The following is a 14,422-nucleotide window of genomic DNA, read 5'->3' as shown; positions in this document are numbered from 1 at the left end:
AGTTATTCTTAGGCAGCCAACCAGGAATAAATGATTGGAATTCATTGAAAGAAGCCCTAAGAAATGAGTTTGGGGAAAAGCTCACAGCAAAACAGGTCCACAAGTTGCTGGAAAACAGGAAGAAGACTCAAAAAGAGAGTTTAATTGAATATTTCTACAGCATGACTGCTTTGGCGAATCAGTCCAAGTTGGATGAGGAAAGCATCATCGATTACATTAGAGGGTATACCAGACTCAAAGCAAAATAAAAGCTGCTTATACCAAGCTTCTTATCTTAAGGAGTTTCGTGAAAAACTTAAGATTTATGAGAAGATAAGTGCGAGTCAGAGCTATAAGCAGAAGCCAAGGTTTGAAATTCCGTTAAATAGAGCAATCCAAGAGACAAGACGCTGTTTTAAGTGTGGCGGCAGCAACCACATCGCAAAGGACTGTAAAGAAGCAAGCATTAAATGTTTCAAGTGTAACCAGATAGGACACAAGGCAAATCAGTGCGGTACCAGAGAGACTCGTAGGGAAATAAAAAACGAAAATTCCAACCATCAACAACTGTCACAGTCGACCTACAATAGAGCATTCAAAAACATAAATATTGGAAACGGTCAGATTACGGCATTATTTGATTCTGGCAGCGATATTTGTACTATTTGCGAGACAGCTTACATGCGAATCCATCCAGGCATTTTAAAACCAAATATTAAGGAGCTAGTTGGAATTGGAGGCAAAAAGATCTACACTTTAGGTTCGTTTATGATTGCTACAAAGTTGGACGACGTTGCCATTGACATGTGCTTCCATGTGGTCCGCGACAAAGATACTCTTTATGAAGGTGTGATTGGCAGTGATGTTTTGGACAACGTAAACGCAACTATTGGAGCAAAGGGAGTGTTTTTCCATAAAGTATCATCGCAAATGTTAATGATCGCACTGTAGTCGAGGATCGAGTAATTAATAACTCTAGCCGGAACAATGAGATAAACAGCACTCATCAAAGTGATTATCAAATTGTTGCTGAGGAAGCTTCAACTGTACCAGACTTGACAGAAACGTTTTATCAGTTAATGACAGCAGATTTTTACGAAGAGATTGTGCCAGATTTAGATCTCATTCATCTGTGCCATGATTTAAAGTCGGAAGTGGTGGAGTTAATTAAAACATATCAGCCAGGGAAGCCTGAATCAAGCCCAGTAGAAATGAAGATTCTTCTGACAGATGAAATTCCAGTGTACCAGAGACCCAGACGTTTACCGTTCGAGGATAATGAGAAAGTTGTTAAGCAGATCAAGGATTGGCTCAAGGAAGGAATCATTCGCCAAAGTGTTTCGGAATACGCCTCTCCCATTGTCCTGGTGGCCAAAAAGGATGGCACTAAACGGCTCTGTTGCGACTATCGGAAATTGAACCAAAAGATTATTCGCGATAATTTCCCTATGGCACTGATTGATGACGTTTTGCAGAAGCTTCAAAAAGGAAAAGTATTTACAACATTGGATTTATCAAATGGATTTTTCCATGTCCCCGTACACGAGAGTTCCAGAAAATATACCTCATTTGTCACTCAAAGCGGACAGTACGAATTCTGCTTCGTACCATTTGGAATTTCCAATTCTCCAGCTGTGTTCATGAGGTACATATTTGCGGTGCTCAGACCATTAATTGAAGACGGTACTCTGATTTTGTACATGGACGATCTGATAATTCCATCAGAAGATGAGCGTGAAGGACTGGAGAAATTTAAGAAGGTTTTGAGTGTAGCACAAGAGTCAGGTCTACGCATTAAGTGGGAGAAGTGTCAGATTTTACAGAAAAGAGTTCAGTTCTTAGGGTATATAGTCGAAAATGCCACAATCCAACCGTCAGCAGAAAAGACGTGGGCGGTCGAAAATTTTCCAGTTCCGCGAGACAAGAAAGGAGTTCAGCGATATCTTGGCCTAACTTCCTATTTTCGGAGATTTGTGAAGGATTTTGCCATTATTGCTAGACCATTGTCAAATCTGCTCAAGAAAAATGCTTTCTTTAAAATTGGCGAAGAAGAGTTAGCATCGTTTAACCAGTTAAAACTATTCTTATCCAGATCTCCAGTATTAAAGTTATTCGACCAAAAGAGTGCCACAGAAGTGCATTGTGATGCAAGCATGTACGGATACGGAGCTGTGCTCTTGCAAAAAGATTCTGTTGATCAAGAATATCACCCGGTGGAGTACATGAGCCGCAAGACAACAGAAACTGAAGAGAAATATCCATCTTATGAGCTAGAAGTACTCGCTATACTACAGGCTTTAAGGAAGTGGAGAATTTACTTGCTCGGAAAGAAGGTAAAGATAATAACAGATTGCAATGCCTTTGCCATGACAATGCGCAAAAATGATGTTCCCGTAAAAGTAGCTCGCTGGGCAATGTTCTTGCAAGATTTTGATTATATTATTATACCCTTGCAGAGCAAAGGGTATTATAATTTCAGTCAGAAGTTTGCAACGCAGTGAAGGAGACACCTCAGACCCCATAAAGTATATATATTCTTGATCAGCATCACCATCTGAATCGAAATATGTATGTACGTCTGTCCGTCTGTCCGTCTGTCTGTCTGTCCTCCTGTCGGTTTCTATGTAAACTAGTCTCTCAGTTTTAAAGCTATCTCGCTGAAATTTTCCCAAAAGTTGTGTAGTTGTTGCACGCAGTATATATGTCGGAACGAGCCGGATCGGGCGACTATATCGGATAGCTCCCATACAAGAGAATGAAATAAAAAAATTTTACACCGTTGTTTTTGATCAGATCGACTTGATTCCTTCCAGATGGCGTTTTCTAACTGTTATTGAATTTCGGATTAAATTTTATCAAAATCGGATAACTCTATCATATAGCTGCCATAGGAGAGATCAAAATATATATATACAGTCGACTCTCGTTAATTCAAACCTGCGATAATTCGAACCTCTCTATAATTCAAAGTTATCACGAGGTCCCTACGAAATCTCTTTATATTTCGAACTAAATCAATACATTTTCATACACTTGGTAATTCGAACGAAAAAATCATTGATATTTAACAAAACCACGCGTTAATTCGAACTCATCAGAGTCTAACACTCGACAATTCAAAGTTGCAGAGAAAAAATTTTGCGACAAGTTCAAACTTGCCTTTGTTTTTGTTTTGATTATGTAGTTTTTGACGCACACACTTCTTACGAATTGGTTTGTGTAGTTATTCAGTTACTGTTACTCTTTCGTTGGTATGCATATTAAAAGTTAGTGTTAGCTATGAGCCCTAGAAAGTATAAAGAACCTTTGGCAGAGGTGTCAGTTAAGGAAGCAAGATCCTCATTTGATACCTTACAAAGCTTACATATGTCTACAAAACGAAAGTGATGAAAAAGTATTTCATGCACTTTTTTTCTTAAAAAAGTTATTGAGCAGTGTGAGCAGCAGAATTGTGCTTTAAAGCAAGCCAGTATAACAAAGTTCTTTCGAAAATTTCGAAATTTCGAACCATTTGATATTTCAAACACTCGATAATTCGAAATATTTCAAGAGTCCCTCGAGTTTCGAATTAACGAGAGTCGACTGTATAAATAATGGAAAAAAATTATAATGTCGTTGTTTTTAATGCCACGAGCATGATTTTTGGAACATAAAGTTTTTTAAATACTCTTAAGTTGAGAGTACTATATCATAGAGCTGCCATAGGAAAGATCGAAAAATCTATATAGAAATAACGGAAATATAATTATAACCTCGTTGTTTTTCATCAGACAATAATGATTTTTGGAATATAGAGTTTTCTAATGAGTCTTGAGTTACAAATTAAATTTCATTAAAATCGGACGAGTATATTATATAGCTGTCATATGAACAATATGGAAAATTAATAGAAAAATCCTCATAGCTTCGATGCTCTTTAGCTTTTATGAATTTTGTTCGACATATTTAGTAACTGCAAGGGTATATAAGCTTCGGCTTGCCGAAGCTAGCTTCCTTTCTTGTTGAGCATCGCCCAGGCACAAGGATGAAACACGTCGACGCCTTAAGCCGAGTTCATTGCTTGTTAACCCAGGATTCTGTCAGACATCGAATTCAGCAGGCTCAACTTCAGGATGAGTGGATAAAGGCTGTTGTGAAAGTTTTGGAGACAAATACCTATGACGATTTCTATCTCAAGCACGAAATTCTTCACAAGGATCCGATAAAAGAGCTTATCGTAATTCCGTCAGCCATGGAAGTCGAAATGATCCGCACAGCCCACCGACAAGGACACTTTGGCGTAAAAAAGACGATCGATCTGGTTCAGCGTGATTATTATGTCCCAGAACTAGATAGAAAAGCTCAAGCAATTGTGAAGTCTTGTGTAGAATGTATAGTTGGTGAGGCGAAGTATGGGAAAAAGGAGGGTTATCTTAATACGATAAACCTTTACAAACGTACCATATCGACCACGTTGGTCCGATGGACTTGACCAAAAAGCAGTACAATCATATCCTAGTAGTAGTCGACGCTTTTTCTAAATTTGTGTGGCTGTATCCTACCAAAAGCACTGGCGCCGATGAGGTCGTGGACAGACTACAAAGGCAATCGGAAGTATTCGGTAATCCAAGCCGCTTGATAAAAGATCGAGGAAGAGCGTTTACAGCGAATGTCTTTGAGGAATATTGCAAGGATAACAATATACAACATTTGTTAGTAGCCACAGGAGTGCCCCGCGGCAACGGCCAAGTTGAGCGTATCAACCGGATCGTCATCACCCTACTGACCAAACTTTGTGCAGAAGACCCGAAAGCCTGGTACAAACACGTAGGAAGAGTTCAACAATTTATAAACTCTTCACCACCTAGAAGTACTAAACTATCTCCGTTTAAAATCTTAACTGGAATGAACATGAAGACTAAGTACGATACTGATTTGGGAAATTTACTGGAAGAAGACTATTTAGTCGAGTTGCAAGAAGCAAAAGAAAATATTCGTCGAGAAGCCAAGGAAAATACCTCAAAGATTCAGGATGAAAATCGCAAGACATACAACAAGTCTAGGAAACCAGAAACAGACTATAAAATTGGGGATTTAGTCGCTATCAAACGGACGCAGTTTGGAGCCGGTTTGAAGTTGAAGAAGAAGTTTCTAGGACCCTATGCCGTTACACGCAAGTTGAGACATGGAAGATATCTCGTGGAAAAGGTTGGAGATGATGAAGGCCCTATCAAGACAAACACAGTTGCGGAATACATGAAACTATGGTCGCCGTCATTCGGGACGAATGAATTGTCAGAATAGCCGAATGTAGGACTGCCATCTTGCATGAGCGATTCCAGAAATCTTGATTTAACAGAACATCTGATTCTTAGCATTAGGTTTAACAGAAGGGAACGTCAAGAGAGGGAAATATAAGAAGTTGAGGGGAGTAGAGAATTAGCTTGAAACGAAGAAGGTCGTGTGTTCTCTAAGGAAAGAAATTTGTAACACGAAGTGGAAAAACTGTAAAAGCTGTATATCATATCTATATTAAATAAAGTGCTTATATTATTAAACATTTATCGAATGAATTGGAGTGAAGAAGCGATTCTCTACACATTTTTTTTTTTTTTATTTGTAGCTATAGAAGAAAGAATATAATATATTTACATACTAGAATAAAGTAAACTAAGTAGAGTGAAGAAAAGAATCCGCTCCCGCGGGATTGGGCTTTGCAGTTCTACTTCACGGGGCGGATAAGGCTGGGGGAGCTCATCGGGTAGTGCGGGAAGAGCGAGATCTTTCTCGCCGTCGCAATTCCTTCATAATGGTCGCTGCCATGTGCGCTACTGCATTCCATTGATCCTCATTTGACAGCATATAGTCTACAACGTTATCAGCCGTTAATAGACTTCCGTTTCCATTCAGCAAGCTGTCGCGTTCGCGTTGGAAGATTGGGCACTCAAAAAAGCAATGCTCGACGTCTTCAATAACACCGGCTCCACAGTGGTCACAGATGGGATCATCAGCGTGCTTGTATTTGAACAGGTAGGCTTTAAAGCATCCATGGCCTGTCAAAAATTGTGACAGATAGAAGTTCACCTGCCCATGGCGACGCTTGAGCCAGGGCCGAATGTTCTTCACCAGTCGCCTAGTCCAATGAGCGTTTGGTGCGGACTCCCATCGTGCTTGCCAATGCACAATTGTAGCATCTCTTTGGTTATGGTTAACTATTGTGCCGCGACTCCTTTCAGCTGCCAACAGATCTAAGGGAATCATCCCAGCAACCAGGAGGGCTGCTGTCTCGGATACAGTTCGGAAACAGCAGGCAACCCTAAGGGCACATCTCCTGTACACTCCTTTGCACTCCCGGCTGTAAGAAGGGGTGTTCAACGCCGAAGCCCAGACCACCGAGCCATATAATATGGTGGAGGTGACTACTCCAGCTAGGAGTTGGCGGCTTTGCTGCTTGGGGCCTCTGGTGTTTGCCATGATCCTGCTTATGGCGGTGGTTACTGTAGCCGCCTTACGGCTAATGTAGTGCAAGTGTTGGCTGAACTTGAGCCTGTGGTCAATCATTATCCCCAGGTACTTGATTGCCGGTTGAGAATCGATAGTGGTAGACCCAATTCGGATGGATGTGTTCTCTACCTTCTTTTTGCTGCTTATCACTACTGCTTCTGATTTTTGTTCAGCAAGGCAGAGTCCATTCGTTGTTACCCAGTTAATGATTTGCTCGACCGCAGCACTGCATCTAGCATTTACCTCCTCTAGTTTTTTGCCAACTGTTGCCAGGGCGATATCGTCGGCGAACCCAATGAGGGTGCACCCGGCTGGCAGAACGAGCTGCAGAACTCCATCGTACATAATATTCCAGAGGAGGGGGCCAAGTACAGAACCTTGGGGGACTCCACCGGTTATCTGCTGTTGTTTCTCACCCGTGTCCGTGTCGTACAACAGTGTGCGCTCTTCAAAGTAGCTTTCGATAAGCTTTATCAGATACGGCGAGATTTCTTTTTGTATCAGGGCCTCAATGATTTTGCTCCAGTTTGCTGTATTGAAGGCATTTTTTACATCCAACGTGCATACTAGACAGTACTCCTTGTTGTTCCGTTCACCTTCGATGGCGTTGCTAGCAATTCTCACAAGCTCCCCAATGGCATCGGTTGTACTCCGATGCTTACGGAAGCCGTATTGATGATTTGAGAGTCCTTGCCGGCTTTCAAGCTCGTCCTCTATGCGGTTGCAGATCAGTCTTTCCAGGATCTTGCCAATCGAGTCCAGCATACACAAGGGACGATAGGCTGACGGGTCCTCGTGCTGTTTCCCCGGCTTGGGAATGAGTACCAGCCGCTGGGTCTTCCATCTTCGTGGGATTGTGCCTTCACCAATGCATTTGTGGAATAACTCAACGAATGTATCTGGACGTGCGGCAATTATTGTCTTAAGGGCCGTGTTGGGTATGCCGTCAGGCCCAGGTGCTTTCTTCGCCTTAAGCTTCGCCGCTATTTCCAGCACTTCGTTTGTGTTAGTAAGCGCCGCGTGTTCTACCTCGGGGGTTGGGCCCATAAGAGGAGTAAGTGGTGGCTGCCGGGGGAACAGTGTGGTAACGATGTGTTCCAGCTGCGTTGGCTGTCTACTAAGTTTACCCATAACCAATTTGTATGCTCCACCAAATGGTTCCGCGTTTGCAGCTTCGCAGAGCTCCTGGAAGCATGCCGATTTGCTTCGCTTGACCAGGTGACTGAGCAGCCTTCGTTTCCCTCTGAGGATACCTAGGTTTTGGTCAAAATGGGGTCTTCCTCTTGATCTCTGCAGTCGTCGCTTTGCTGAGTGGCATTCGTTTCGAGCACGCGATATTTCCTCATTCCACCAAGGGACGGGGCAGCGCCTGTTACCTCCAGTATAGGCCTTTTTCATTGATGCATCGCAGGCTGACTTTATGACGTCTGCCATGTTAGCTGCACAAGTGTTGGAGTCACCTGCCATACTGATATCCTGGAAGCTGCTGAGGAACACATTCCTATTGAACGTGCTGTTTTTGTACCCCACCTGGCGCATGGGTATTTGTCTGTTCTGGGCAGCCGTGGAGTCGAACTCAGCTATGATGGCATTATGGTCGCTATGTGTATATCTTCCTGAGACCGTCCATCGAGATATCCGTGAAAGCGCAGGACTCGCAAAGGTTATGTCTATGATAGATTCGCGTCCTGCACTGCAGTAGGTGCTCGCATTTCCAAAGTTCAGTAGGCAGACATCCAGGTGAGCCAGGGTGTCTACGAGAATCCGACCTCTTGGATTGGTTGCTCTGCTTCCCCACTCTGTGGCCCATGCGTTAAAATCTCCAGCGATGATGACAGGAGATTTCTCATTTGCATCCTGAGCTATTTCTTCTATTATTCTTTGGAAGTCTGGCAACGGGATTCTCGGGGGTATGTAGCAGCTATAGATATAGGTGCTCTTATACCGGGCTCTTGCAAAGCAATGGTATGCTTTCCGATGGGTGAGCTGTGCTGGCGGCTGGCTACAGCTCCAGATGGCTGCTCCGCCTTCGCTACTTTGGTGCCAGACACCTTCCTGCTTTGGTGAGTAGGGGTCGCTTAATATGGCAATGTCTATCCTTTCTTCCCGGACCGTTTGCGTTAAGAGATCCTGGGCCGCTCCACAATGGTTTAGGTTCAGTTGATAAAACCTAATTTTGGAGAGATTTAAGCGCCTTCTGATACATCGGGCACATCCTACTCAGAGTGTGGTGAGTCTTATTTGGTTCGGCAGTCCTACTACATAGGATGCAGGCAGGTTTTTCCTTGCACTCTTTAGATGCATGGGAGCTGGCGCCGCAGTTAAAGCACTGCTTGCTCGCATCATGTTTGCTTCTGCATCTTGCCGCGATATGGCCAAAGTTTAGACACTTAAAGCATCTTCTGGGCTCGATTTTCGCACGAACTCGGCAGATGGACCAACCAATGCGCAGGTTCTTCTGACCAAGTAGTTGGTCTGCTACACTTTTTTGGAGTGTCATCGAGGCAATTTGGGTGCCGCTGTAGCCCTTTCTTAATTTGGGCGCTGCATCTGCGTTCAGATCGCAATCCAATTGCGCGAACACTGCCTCTAAAACTTCATCCGCTGTGGTCCACTCGGCGATGTTGCAGATCTCAACCACCACCTTGTCTGAGACTGACTGAACCTCAGCCTTTTCTCCAAGAGCATTTTGGACCGCCTTTTGGACACCTGAGGTGTTTTCGTCCGCAGCTTTATTCATCCTAAGCAGGATTTCGCCTGCCGTAGTGCGCCTAATAGCCGTGACACTTTGCTTGTACGACTGCAGCGAGCTTTCGCTCTGTACCGCCTTCAGAACGTCAGCATAAGCAGCTTTGTCCATGCATTTCACCAGAATTGCATCTGGCCGACTTTTGCGCCTGGGTGGCTGCCTTGCTCGTGACTCCACCTTCTTCCAGTCACCTTCTTTGGCACCTGCTGACGGTGCTTTTTTTGCCTCGACCTTTTGGCCATTGCCTGGTTTAGCACTTGGCTTGCCAGGTTTGGTGGCCCTGTCATCTTCAGGGAGAGGTAGCGGTGATGTTTGCACACCATTCGATACCCGTCGTGGCGGGCTACGTCCTTCCACAGTTTCCTTGCAGCAGCTGTGCTGCTCAGCATTCTTCGGGGAGCTCTGCAAGTAGGAGCTAACCGACTCTTGGAGCTCGCGCATTCGGGCCATGGAGTTTTTCATCTCCTGGTTTATATGCCTTACTGGCTTTTTGGCGTTGACCATGGACAAGAGCTCATCCAGGATGCGGCCGATCTCACTTATCGCTTCAAACGGTATGGGAGAGCACTTCGACTTCTTGGGGGGAGTTTGCCTTTGGCCAGCTGTAGGACTCACAGAGTCCCTGCCTCTTTTCGGGGTCTCGGCTTCGTTGGGTGCGCAGAAGACGAATACTTCGCCCACTGCGACTCTCTGCGGCGCAGACGCCGGAGCGCCTGCCATAGCCGGTGGTGTCCTCATCAACTTGCTCGACTTGGCAAAAACCAAGTCGGCAGCGCCTGCTTCCATACGGAAACCAACTTAGTCTCTCGTTGCCTCCGTAGTGGGCTCCCTCGGTGACCAAAGGTTTCCCTCTGGTGTTTGACCGATGGAGGTTTTACCGCCTCGGCTCGGTCGCCAGAGCCTCGTTTTTGTAGCACCAATAATAATAATGGGGAGGTTGGCAGTCAGTCAGATCCGCGACCTTTGCTACTTTATGCCCACGCAAGAGACGAGAGAGGTTGATCCCGCTCCAAGCAGAATTTAAAATTAAATTTTAAATTAGGGCGCCAAAATAGACAAAACGAGCCCAAAGAAGACAGTGGCGATAAAAGGCTAGATAAGTCGATAACCGATAAACGCCCAGGTTGGCAGCACCCGAAAGCTTCCAGTTGGTAATCAGCTGATCACCTCTGAAAAGCAGGTCGGAACTGAGAAAACTCAAGGGAGAAAAACTCAGCCAAGGGCAAGATGGTGCCGAGTGAAAAACTCGGGAGAAGCTCTCCTGGAGCTCCGTCCCCTCGCCGTCAACTGGAGGGCGCCTGCTGGACAAAAACTTACTGGGATTCCGCAAATTGGACCGGGCTTGTTGTAGCCGCGATCAGGTGAGCAGCGCAGGTCCGATTGGCACCACAATAATCACCTTCTAACTTATTTTCGCGCAGGAAAACTTCGGAAAAACTCGTAAGTAGAGCGACGCATGAAAAACACGACCGGCGGTTTTCAATTTTCACTCATCTTTTTTCTCTACACATATGTACATATGTATTTGATGACTGCAAGGGTATATACATAAGCTTCTTTTCTTGTTTAAAAATAATATAGTAAAATCTCAGATGTTGAATATTAAATTAAATTCCTCGTGATTTTTTGTTAATAGTAAAAATACCTGACCTCAATATAAATTTATACAAAATCATTGTAAATTAATGATAACTATAAAAGTTCCAGATTTTAACTTATAATTGTTAAAGTTGCGCTTTAGGGGCTTTCCCAAAAGGTGTGTAGTTATTGCACGCAGTATATAAGTCGGAACGGGCAGGACTGGTCGACTATATCTGATAGCTCCCATACGAGAGAATGAAATAAAAAATTCTCATGCTGTTGTTTTTGATCAGATCGGCTTGATTTCTTCAAGATGGAGTTTTCTAACTACTATTGAATTTCGGATTAAATTTTATCAAAATCGGATAACTCTTTCATATAGCTGCCATAGAAGAGATCGAAAAATATATATAGAATTAATGGAAATAAATTGATAACATCGTTGTTTTTTATCCCACGAGCATAATTTTTTGAATATCAGGTTTTTTAATAACCCTTAAGTTGAGAAAAGAGTTTCATGAAAATCGCACAACTATATCTTATAGCTGTCATAGGAAAGATCAAAAAATTATATAAAAATAACGGATAAGCTCCAAAAATCAGAATATTAAGTTTTCCCACGACTCTCGAATTACGAATTAAATTTGATCATATAGCTGCCATATGATCTATGTATAGACAAAAATATGGAAAATGAATAGAAAAATCGTCCTAGCTTCGTTGTTGTTCAGCCTTTATGCGTTTTGTTCGACATATTTGATGACTGCAAGAGTATTCGGCAAGCCGAAGCTAGTTTATTTTTTTGTTTTTAAAAACAATACTCATAGGAAACGTGTCGAATAGTGTAAATATTGAAGAAATAAATTTAAAAAACTAAATTTATAATTTATATTAATTTTCAACTCTTTTAATATTGTAATGAAAATTAAAATCCTAACATTTCTTCCTTTTTCCCTTTCTTTAAGTCTCGGAAATCTAAAGTTTTAGATTTGTATAAATATAGACAAGACTGATAAATTAGTTCGCCAAAAAAGTTTCACTTCTGACATGTGTACTTTGTACGCACACACTTTTTGTTTTTATGTAGGGGAATGTTGTCAGGGTTGGACCATTGTCAGGCTTGGGCCATCTCAATATTTCGAATATTCGTTCTAGTACCTTCTGTTTGTGGGTGTGAAGAAACTTCTATCGGTCACTCGAAACTTTCCACGTGACTACTTATTTCGAGATTTCATTTTTCTACGTGTCGTTGTTCTTTGAAAAAAAGTGCTCGAAAAAGTTTTTTTAACCTGGCCGAAAAGGTGGAATAACACAAGATTACAACATGTCATCCGCAAAGTGAACATAAAAATACGTTATATAGTTGTTATATTACAAAATACTAAGATATAGTTTCATTGATATAGGTTGGCTATATCATACCATAATAGATTAATACCGCATGTCGTCAGGGTTGGGCCACTTGTGTAGTCAGGCTTGGGCCATCATAATTTTTACATTTTATTCGTGTATTTTCGATTTTTGTTGTAATATTTAAGTTTTTTGTAGCAAAAATATGCAAAATAAATTAAATAGATATCCTTAAAAAAATATTTCGATGGATTGAAAGAAGATGAATCATTTTTATCTTTTTCTTTAGTGTTTCTCGCTACAAACGAAAAAACAACTCTGAATAATTTGATATTGACTGTAAAATCCCAAATAATTAAATAAATGAACAAAATAATGTCAGATTTACCTAAATTCAATTTTATTCCACCACGTTACGATATTGTCAACGATTTTCTGAAGGTGGCCCAACCCTGACTACATGGCCCAACGCTGACTACATTTTTTTTTTTTTCAAACGCCTATAACTTTTTTTTTTTTTATACCCTTGCAGAGCAAAGGGTATTATAATTTCAGTCAGAAGTTTGCAACGCAGTGAAGGAGACACCTCAGACCCCATAAAGTATATATATTCTTGATCAGCATCACCATCTGAATCGAAATATGTATGTACGTCTGTCCGTCTGTCCGTCTGTCCGTCTGTCTGTCTGTCCTCCTGTCGGTTTCTATGTAAACTAGTCTCTCAGTTTTAAAGCTATCTCGCTGAAATTTTCCCAAAAGTTGTGTAGTTGTTGCACGCAGTATATATGTCGGAACGAGCCGGATCGGGCGACTATATCGGATAGCTCCCATACAAGAGAATGAAATAAAAAAATTTTACACCGTTGTTTTTGATCAGATCGACTTGATTCCTTCCAGATGGCGTTTTCTAACTGTTATTGAATTTCGGATTAAATTTTATCAAAATCGGATAACTCTATCATATAGCTGCCATAGGAGAGATCAAAATATATATATACAGTCGACTCTCGTTAATTCAAACCTGCGATAATTCGAACCTCTCTATAATTCAAAGTTATCACGAGGTCCCTACGAAATCTCTTTATATTTCGAACTAAATCAATACATTTTCATACACTTGGTAATTCGAACGAAAAAATCATTGATATTTAACAAAACCACGCGTTAATTCGAACTCATCAGAGTCTAACACTCGACAATTCAAAGTTGCAGAGAAAAAATTTTGCGACAAGTTCAAACTTGCCTTTGTTTTTGTTTTGATTATGTAGTTTTTGACGCACACACTTCTTACGAATTGGTTTGTGTAGTTATTCAGTTACTGTTACTCTTTCGTTGGTATGCATATTAAAAGTTAGTGTTAGCTATGAGCCCTAGAAAGTATAAAGAACCTTTGGCAGAGGTGTCAGTTAAGGAAGCAAGATCCTCATTTGATACCTTACAAAGCTTACATATGTCTACAAAACGAAAGTGATGAAAAAGTATTTCATGCACTTTTTTTCTTAAAAAAAGTTATTGAGCAGTGTGAGCAGCAGAATTGTGCTTTAAAGCAAGCCAGTATAACAAAGTTCTTTCGAAAATTTCGAAATTTCGAACCATTTGATATTTCAAACACTCGATAATTCGAAATATTTCAAGAGTCCCTCGAGTTTCGAATTAACGAGAGTCGACTGTATAAATAATGGAAAAAAAATTATAATGTCGTTGTTTTTAATGCCACGAGCATGATTTTTGGAACATAAAGTTTTTTAAATACTCTTAAGTTGAGAGTACTATATCATAGAGCTGCCATAGGAAAGATCGAAAAATCTATATAGAAATAACGGAAATATAATTATAACCTCGTTGTTTTTCATCAGACAATAATGATTTTTGGAATATAGAGTTTTCTAATGAGTCTTGAGTTACAAATTAAATTTCATTAAAATCGGACGAGTATATTATATAGCTGTCATATGAACAATATGGAAAATTAATAGAAAAATCCTCATAGCTTCGATGCTCTTTAGCTTTTATGAATTTTGTTCGACATATTTAGTAACTGCAAGGGTATATAAGCTTCGGCTTGCCGAAGCTAGCTTCCTTTCTTGTTGTTTTTTTATTCTCTATTTTTGGTGAACACTTTCTCTTGCTTGTACCTTTCCAAAAATGTATAAACTTATTCTGAATTGTCATTCGTTCAGAACTTATGGACATAGGTCAAAATATGGCCCAACCCTGACAACATTCCCCTATATTTTTGTTTGTTGTTCGGCCCTTTGGACTCAGACGGCGCCGGTGCTG

At 41.4% G+C, this 14,422-nt stretch overlaps 1 protein-coding gene across 1 annotated transcript; it reads left to right on the top strand.

Moving 5' to 3' along the window:
- Positions 1-1,190: 1,190 nt before the first annotated feature.
- On the top strand, positions 1,191-5,262 carry LOC122320337. Its single transcript, XM_043208531.1, has 5 exons — positions 1,191-1,777; positions 2,072-2,378; positions 4,079-4,431; positions 4,527-4,785; positions 4,876-5,262. Exons 1-5 carry the CDS (start codon positions 1,191-1,193, stop codon positions 5,260-5,262), a joined length of 1,893 nt encoding a protein of 630 aa, XP_043064466.1.
- Positions 5,263-14,422: the final 9,160 nt, after the last annotated feature.

Source organism: Drosophila ficusphila, unplaced genomic scaffold, assembly GCF_018152265.1.
Source record: "Drosophila ficusphila isolate 14025-0441.05 unplaced genomic scaffold, ASM1815226v1 contig_470, whole genome shotgun sequence".
In the NCBI taxonomy this organism is placed as follows: domain Eukaryota; kingdom Metazoa; phylum Arthropoda; class Insecta; order Diptera; family Drosophilidae; genus Drosophila; species Drosophila ficusphila.
This window is presented reverse-complemented; position numbering and strand designations above follow the sequence as displayed.

Excerpts from the sequence above, each read along its gene's own strand:
- LOC122320337 (XM_043208531.1), top strand. The coding sequence starts at position 1,191 with ATGAAGATTCTTCTGACAGATGAAATTCCAGTGTACCAGAGACCCAGA. Across the intron at positions 1,778-2,071 it reads GAGTCAGGTCTACGCATTAA|ATCTCCAGTATTAAAGTTAT; the intron begins GTGGGAGAAGTG and ends ATTCTTATCCAG. Across the intron at positions 4,786-4,875 it reads CGAAAGCCTGGTACAAACAC|ACTAAGTACGATACTGATTT; the intron begins GTAGGAAGAGTT and ends ATGAACATGAAG.